At 36.4% G+C, this 9315-nt stretch overlaps 1 protein-coding gene across 1 annotated transcript; it reads right to left on the bottom strand.

Annotated features, from left to right (window-relative positions):
• Positions 1 to 2891: 2891 nt before the first annotated feature.
• LOC149776256 (general transcription factor II-I repeat domain-containing protein 2-like) lies at positions 2892 to 5549 on the bottom strand. Its single transcript, XM_089942311.1, has 3 exons — positions 4839 to 5549; positions 4308 to 4610; positions 2892 to 3827 (listed from the first exon to the last, which is right to left on the bottom strand). The coding sequence occupies exon 3, from the start codon at positions 3706 to 3708 to the stop codon at positions 3223 to 3225; it is 486 nt and encodes a 161-aa protein (XP_089798437.1). The 5' UTR covers positions 3709 to 3827; positions 4308 to 4610; positions 4839 to 5549; the 3' UTR covers positions 2892 to 3222.
• Positions 5550 to 9315: the final 3766 nt, after the last annotated feature.

Below are 9315 nucleotides of genomic sequence, written 5' to 3'. Positions count from 1 at the left end.
ACACGCTACAAGAATGTACAAGAAGCATACTCTAGAAGTATGCTCTAGAAGTAATGCGCAAGATGCGCAAGAAGCAAACTCTAGAAGCAGAGCGCAAGAAGCATACTCTAGAAGCAATGCGCAAGAAGCATAGTCTAGAAGTAACGCACAGGAAGCTTACTGTAAAAGCAATGCGCGTGATGATTACTCTTCAAAAGAAAATGCGTGTATAGAATACTCTAGAAGCAATGCACAAGAAGCTCACATTAGAAGCTTACTTTAGAAGTCCAAGCTACAGCAATGTACAAGATGCATACTTTAGAAGCAATGCGCGAGAAACATACTGTAGAAACAAAGCACAAAAAGCATACTCTAGAAGTACAGGTAACAGCAATATACAAGAAGCATGCTCTAGAAGTGCGCTCTACCGCAAAGTAGAAGAAGCATACTCTTGAAGCAAACTCTCGAAGCAATGCGCAAAAAGCATAGTCCAGAGGCAATGCACACGAACCATACTCTAGAAGCAATGCAAAAGAAGCATATTCTTGAAGCAATGCGAAAGAAGTATGCTCTAGAATCAAAGCGCGAGAATCATACACTAGAAGCAATGCGCAAGAAGCATAGTCTAGAAGTAATGCACAGGAAGCTTACTCTAGAAGCAATGCGCAAGACGCATACTTCAGAAGCTTTCCTTAGAAGTTCAAGCTGCAGCAATGTACAAGATGCATATTCTAGAAGCAATGCGCAAGAAGCATAATCTAGAAGTACCCGTAACAACAATATACAAGAAGCATACTCTAGAAGTACAGGTAACAACAATATACAAGAAGGATACTCTTGAAGCAAACACTCGAAGCAATATACAAGAAGCCACTCTAGAGGCAATGCACAAGAACCATACTCTAGAAGCATTGCGAAAGAAGCATAATCAAGAAGAAATGCCGGAGAAGCATCCTCTAGAAGCTATGAACAAGAAGCATACCTTGGAAGCAAAGTGCAAGATGCATTATCTAGAGGCACTGTGCAATAAGCGTAGTCTAGAAGAAATAGATGAGAAGTATACTCTAGAAGCAATGAGCAAGAAGCATACTCTAGAAGCAATGCGCAAGAATCGTACTCTAAAAGCACACGCTACAAGAATGTACAAGAAGCATACTCTAGAAGTATGCTCTAGAAGTAATGCGCAAGATGCGCAAGAAGCAAACTCTAGAAGCAGAGCGCAAGAAGCATACTCTAGAAGCAATGCGCAAGAAGCATAGTCTAGAAGTAACGCACAGGAAGCTTACTGTAAAAGCAATGCGCGAGATGATTACTCTTCAAAAGAAAATGCGTGTATAGAATACTCTAGAAGCAATGCACAAGAAGCTCACATTAGAAGCTTACTTTAGAAGTCCAAGCTACAGCAATGTACAAGATGCATACTTTAGAAGCAATGCGCGAGAAACATACTGTAGAAACAAAGCACAAAAAGCATACTCTAGAAGTACAGGTAACAGCAATATACAAGAAGCATGCTCTAGAAGTGCGCTCTACCGCAAAGTAGAAGAAGCATACTCTTGAAGCAAACTCTCGAAGCAATGCGCAAAAAGCATAGTCCAGAGGCAATGCACACGAACCATACTCTAGAAGCAATGCGCAACAAGCATACTCTAGAAGCAATGCGCAGGAAGCATACTCTAGAATCAAAGTGCGGGAAGCATACTCTAGAAGCAATGCGCAATAAGCATACTCTAGAAGGATGGCGCAGGAAGATTACTCTAGAAGCAATGCGCATGAAGCCTAATCTAGAAGCCATGCGCATGATGCATACTTTAGAAGTTTAGTTTAGAAGTACAAGCTACAGCAATATACAAGAAGCATACTCTAGAAGCAGTGAGCAAGAAGCATACCCTAGAAGCAATTGCGCTAGAAGCATACTCTAGAATCAATGCGCAAGAAGCATACTCTAGAAGTACACGTAATAGCAATATACAAGAAGCATACTCTAGTAGTGCGCTCTACTGCAATGTACAAGGAGCGTACTCTAGATGTGCACTCAACCACAATATACAAGAAGCATGTTCTAGAAGCGCTCTCTTCTGCAATGTACAAGAAGCGCACAATTCAGCAATCCTCTTCATTTTCTACAGTTTACGTAAATTGTGACGGACCAAAAAACACACAAAGAGCTTAGTTCATACTCATATTGTGTCTGTGTTTCAGCAATAATCTGCCTAACTTACTAATTTGTTTTAAAATTAGATTCAAAATTTCAACTGGATTTTGTTCACAATTTATCACATCGATAGAATATTTTACAATGGAGACGAACTTGATGAGGCATTATCTATTTTTCATTTATTTCTCTGCTTCCGTGATGAAGGAAGATAGCGGACGTAAGGAAGTTAGTGTTGTCAGATTCTGTAGTTCTAAATTTCAATAATTTGTTGCTATTTTGTTTTAAACGTGTTATAATCATCTCTGCTCTCATTATATAACATGAAACGAGTTAGCAAATTAATAATAGATGCATTTTTTAATATGTCTTAAAGTTTAGACGTAAAATTTTTATTGTACGTTTGAACTTTCTTTTCACATGTAATCAGCACTATTATGTCCCAGAACAATGTCGAAGAAACACAAACAAAGTAGAAATATCGTCACTTGTCACTCAATGTACAGGAAATGATTCAAATGTGGAAAAAATTCCGTCGCATATCCTTGACTGTAACTAATAATGTTATAACTATAAATAAATAACACGTAGAGTACGAATTAATATATATATATATATATATATATATATATATATATATATATATATATATATATATATATATATGGAAAAATACAATGCAACCACATATTATATACAGAAAAAAACATTCACTTACAGTAAACGTAAGATCTCTGGGATTTTCTGGTCTGGTTGCGGACCTGGTCCGGTTGACCATTCTAACTAGGTTCGTCTCCGCTACCCTGGATGCCTCAGGTTGTAATGGTTCTGCATGAACGTCTATAACCTCATTAACCAGTGCATGGGCTGTTTCAAACAAATTCTCTTGCCCTAATGCCTTGGCCTAAACCAGGGGTGTCAAACTCAATCGCTCAGCGGGCCAAAACTCAAATCAGACGTAAGGCTGCGGGCCGAACAGGATAAACATTCAATAAGCGGAAAATTAAACCTTTTTTAAACATTAATATAAATTAAAACAGAAAAAAGTTTTAATAATAAAAAAATCATTGGCATACCCATTTTCGCTCTTATGCCAATTTGTCAGAGCTGGATGTTTGGCATCTTTTCTTGGCTACAAGTTCGTTTATGTTGGGAGTAATGTTCTGTGTCATTGAGATTCTCATGATGGACTGCAAGTGTTCATCAGTGAGACGGCTCCTGTGTGATGTTTTGTTAATCTTCATCACAGAAAACAGCTGCTCACACAGATATGTGCTACCAAACATGCTCAAGGTTCGAGCCGCATGTAGACGAAGCTGGGGCATCTCTTCAGGAATGAAACGAGTGAACTGTGCAGGCCCCACAGTGTCGTACTTTGCCTTTAGTGTCCCATTACACTGCAGCTCTATTAGCTCCATCTGCAAATTTACAGGTGCAGTTTCCACGTCTATGGCAAATGGGTTACGAAACAGCTCGAAATTACTTTTCTGTGCTTCAAAGTCACTACAGCGCCGTGCGAACTCGGCGCGAAGCAAGCTAAGTTTTTCAGCAAAGTGTGCATTGGGAAACACCATAGCCTAAAATTCTCTCTCGGGCCGGATATAATTGTACGCCGGTCAAGACCTCTCGGGCCTGATATAATTGTACGCCGGGCCTGATGTGGCCCGCGGGCCTTGAGTTTGACACATATGGCCTAAACGAAAACAAAACCTTATATAGTATACGTACGGATCAATGTATTAATGTATGTTGTGTTTGTATGTATGTTGTGTTTGTATGTATGTATTCATGTATGTTGTGTATGTATGTATGTATGTATGTATGTATGTATGTATGTATGTATGTATGTATGTTGTGTATGTATGCATGTTGTGTATGTATGTATGTATGTATGTATGTATGTAAGGACGGATCATTGTATGGATGGATGGATGGATGGATGACGAAATGTCGTTCATTATTGGCAGCGGCGTATAATTTATCAAAAATGCTTATTTAATATAGCAGAAGCTTGGAAGACGATCTTTACTGTATATAATAAAGCGATATTTCTGGAATTAGCATACATTAATTATAAGTATATTGATTACAATTTAACCATTATATACTGTTGATAATATATTGATAGAATATACCAGTATTTAGATTAATCATGTTCATGCCAAATACCTACGTTTTGATTTTGACGGCTGTTAACAACCCAGGAGTGGCAGTATGGCTATGGCTCTGATGACTTGGCAGAAAGTCTGAGTCTGTCTGTCGCACGGTTTCAGGGCATTGCGCATTCTTCCCACGCACACTACAACGCCATTCAATGGTTCCATTCTTCAGCTCACGCTTAACAACAAAACCATATCCAGCACTAGATATTAATTTCCTTTTTCCTCGAGTGGATCCTGTGGCTAATACCTCAAATGTTATACGATCCTCCGAATCCACTGGCACTTCTCCATAAACAGTTACATTCCTAACTGACCTAAAGAAAGGAGAAAAATCGTGATTATCAAAAAACTATTATTTTGCATGAACAAAAAATATGCATCAGTAAAATAACATGTTTACAAGATACCTAACAAGATTCAGTAAAAGATGATCAATCTTTGATTAGAAGATACACTCTATAACGATTTATGTACATCAATATTACTGGAATAAATTGTTGCTATTTTCTGTGCTTTCTTGTCCGCTTCGATTTTTAACTTACGCTTCTTCTTCTTCTGGTGTCAAAGATCTGTGTGGGCGCTCAACGTCAAATGAAGACATATCGGCTGCAAGTGTTGATGCAGCATCATTGTTGCCCATAAACTCGTTCACTTGTTGAATTCTATCCAGCATGTAATTAGAAATGTCTGAACTTGTCAGAAAATGTTGAAAACATACAAGCAAATATAGAGAAAACCAAGTTTAACTATACCGAATATGGTATTTAAACATAAAGACGTATGCAAGCACCCGTACGATTCTAATAAATAAAATAACATTCACCTTGTCGAAATATCCTCTTTATTGATAGAAATCGACGTCGAATTTCTCGTGCTCTCCATCTGCCCCAGTGCTGTACCGGCATACATTTCAAATCTGTCAGATGTATTTGGTATGCCGCTTAAGTCCATTTCAACATCGTAGCCATCTGCCTGTAAACATAATTAATATTTAAAAATTATAATAGTACACATAAGAACGCTTACTAGAATGGAACGTCGTGTAGCCCAAGAAAAACAACGAAATATTTGATACAAGAAAAATTATTTTTACTAATCTTCCAGCATTTGTGATAGGGAGAATGTAGGCAGCGATCCACGTTTTGTTCGCAATTTGTATTTAACCGTAGCTTAAGTACATCGAATGCGAATGGGAACCAGCTACTGTAACATGTCTTTATTCTTAAAATATTTTGTTTGTAATGAAATCTTACCTCAGGTTTAGAACTGCACAGGTCACACACAAACTGAAAAGATATCATTTTACGTCTAAGGAGACCATACTTGTAGCTTGATAAACCTGTAAATAGAAACCATTTCTAAGTATCGTTTAGTTAAGTCTATCTACGTCTTATGATAACATTTATTTTGAAAGACATTGGATATACTGAAACAAGGACAATAACATGCGAGAAAGTGTCACTAGATACATAAAATTATCATAAAAAATGTATTTATTTTGTTATGCCCGTTCAGTTACGGAATGATCGTAATATGATGTAGAAATAAATAAATAGATAAACTTACCAGTATTTCCACATGCTCTGTGTTGCCATAGGCCGCAACTATCGCAATCTATGGCTTGCTGACGACGGGTAACTGGTTTTCTGCAGTAAATGCACGAAGACATTGTTCTTTTTTTTTCTCTCTTTTTGGGGAGGCACCAGACAGATGCCCCTCCACCCCTACTTAATCAAAGAGAAAGTAGTTTTATGTGTTCATGTTTCCCCCAATGATTTGTTGTATCTGTTGTTTTTATTAAAAGAATTTTACAAAGCAAGTTTTATTTAGAATTTTGTCGGGGTATTCCAAATGACCCTAGTGTGTATAAAGGGTTGTTTTCCGAAATAGATTTCCATCACCTAATTTCGGTTTTGCTTCCCTTTGTTCTTTTGGTGACCTTGCTAGTGGTCTCTTACGTCCCGTGTGTGTTATATGTTGGTGCTATGTGTTGTGTTTGCTATATATTGTTTCTATGTAGGGACTTCAGCCGTGTTCAAATCTCAGCCCAGTTGTCCTATCACCTCTCTCGGAGGCTATATAATTTTGATTTTGGACGAGATAGCGTTGCATCGTTGTGAAATTAAAACCCTAGTGGTTTATATGTTTGCTATATGGTGTCGCTCTCGTATTTTTCAATTAAGACGACTGTGCTCGAGGTGGGTTCAGTATTTTATTTATTTATTGTACTTCTCCCCTCTTGAGCAGGTTGTCTTCTAGTTATTTATTTCCTAAATTTCTAAAGTTTATTTTTGTTCTAAATTTTGTATAGAAATAGAACAGTGAGAATATAGTAGGCAAGGAAAAAGAAGTAAGACTAAATGTTAAGAGTCACTTTTTGTGTTATGTTGTATTATTGTAATTCCCTTTATGGGCTTTTTCCATTCTCTTCCACAGACCTGCTCACTTCGCGTGGCGCCTTGTGATATAGCCCTGTGGTTCATTGATAGTACTTGCTCAATAAAGGGCCCTGTCCCTCCCCCTACTTCCCCTAAATGGAAGACATTGTTCGATCTATTGATTTACGTGATATTAAAACAACTAGTACCAAGAAAAGGAAAGACTGCAGTTTATAGAGCCAATGATAAATTTCCATTCAAACACGTGCACGAGCTTCTATACCAAACGATCTGTCGGACAATGCACTTGATATACTAAGATCAAACGTTGTTTATTTTTTGTTATTAGTGAACGTCATACCATATGTGCTAAATAGTAATTTCCTTTTCATAAAAGCTTATACGACTTACTCAAAACTCTGGTTGCAGCTTAATTACCTTGATACCACATTTAGCAGATTATTTAAATATGAAGATCAAAGAAGTTACCTGGATGTAATTAAGTCATATTAACACTTGCTGGGAGCAATAGTGAAGGCCAGAACATTTGTTTTCTTTATGGCACCAGACAGATACACCCCTACTTATAAAAAAAAATAAGTTGTTTTATATGTGTATGTTTTCCCCAAAGGTATGAGATTTGTTTGCTTTATAAAAGATTTCTGAACAAAAAAATTCAAAATTTTGTCGGGGTATTTATGTATTTCCCTAGTGTAATATATAGGGTTGTTAATCCTAGTCCGGTTTTTATTTTAAATTTAGTTTAGAATTTGGGTGAATAAATAGTGTATTATATTTAAACGACAAATAAACCATAATGTTTTGTATGATTGATGATGTGTGTCGTTTCTCGCATTACCATTATACTGAGACAGGCTGTACTCGAGTGAGGGTTCATACTTTATTTAATGTGGGGCGAAACGTCCATGGGGCGAAACGTTCATGTACCATGTGGGGCGAAATGTCCATTGAAGTGGGGCGAAAAGTCCATTGAAGTGGGGCGAAATGTCTTGGGCCGAAACGTCCATGGGGCGAAACGTCCAGGTACCACTAATCATAGTTTACACCGCAGTCGTATGTACACGAGTTCAGTTTAATCCACCTATTTACAACCTAAATAAAATTAATTGGCGTTGAAACATTTTTGAAATATTCAGCTCTTATTAATCCCCTGATCCATTTGTACTTATATTGATATTTGCAATTTCGAGAAAAATATTCGAAATTGGGATGCTATAAAAAGTTATGTCGTTTACACCGTTACTTTGTTATTTGTCTGAAATGTAATTAGTGTTTTTAAATGGGTGTAATAATATACATTATATTGCCATATTCTTAATTTTACCAGTTGAAGCGACATACAGTCATTAAAGCGTGTATTAGGAATAGAGTTTTTATTATCAAAAGATCTGTGTCAGTTAACATATTTGGTAAGGTATTGACTTTGAAGCAGTCGCCACGAAGGACTTACATGATATGTCAAGCAACATGCAACGACACATGAAGATCAATCATACTTAGGATCATGTCGATGCATCACAGGAAATTGCTGAATAGAAAAACTTAAAACTTATAAAGTAAAATTAAAAGTCAAACCATATATCTTTGTTGAAAATTTATAATTTATTGTCAGTGGGATATATAAGGTATCTGTCCAAGTAACCGCATAATCGCATAATCATATGGTAGGGACCTACAATCAATATAATTGTGCTTTTCGTTTTTCACACATGATATATGGAGCCTTTCTAACTGATTATAAGTTTTGATATCAAACTTCGGAGCACAGCATAAGAAGATTGCAGAAATTTGCCTACAATTCCAAATCTGGCATTTGAAGAACCATATAGGATTGGAGTGTTGAACTGGTATGATAGAAAGTTAGGAAACTTTGTACCCTTATAGAGCATGATTTTGTTGCATATGCTAATAATCACTGTTGATAATAAAGATTCCACATTTCGCCGAAGAATTCGTTATCTTGCTTATTAATTTTTGAGCGAAACGAGAATACGAGTACAAAAAATATGTATGAGCTTCAGTTAAGTAAACATTACGGAAAAACTTGCTATTCTCGAGCGTGTAAGATTAGCAATAAGTTGTGTATTGTATCAAACGGATGAACAACAAGAGTAAACCCCTTACCCAGCTTGCGATAGAAACATTGAAATGGTATAATGGATCAGATATGTTTTACTTCATTACGCGAACAAATACTAAGTCGACAAGAGATTGAAGTGGATAGTTTGTATTAGATTGTGTAAAGGCAGAGATTTAGGGAGTATAGATATTGAAAACGTTATCTGTCTCTATATGAGTACAAACTTATAACTTTCAGCAATGCAGATTTGTGAAACATTTCGTTTGTACCTGGGGTGGAACAAAAGTCGGTTTTCATTAAAACAATAACTTGTAAGATATATTCAATTATCACTAAAACAATGCACTCATGTGTTAGTAGAAAACATAGTTCTTATAAGCAAAATTAATCTGGTGAAATTTACACTTTTTCTAATAGCATTATAAGCATGGACGTGTACTTAATACAAATATAGTATTTTTAATACAATTTAAAGTTAGATGTTGAAATAATTTATCATTTAAAGCAGTTTTGGCTCTCCGTGCATAATTTGAAACACCT

Source organism: Sinohyriopsis cumingii, chromosome 18, assembly GCF_028554795.1.
Source record: "Sinohyriopsis cumingii isolate HCF-2022 chromosome 18, ASM2855479v2, whole genome shotgun sequence".
Taxonomy (NCBI): Eukaryota; Metazoa; Mollusca; class Bivalvia; order Unionida; family Unionidae; genus Sinohyriopsis; species Sinohyriopsis cumingii.
This window is presented reverse-complemented; position numbering and strand designations above follow the sequence as displayed.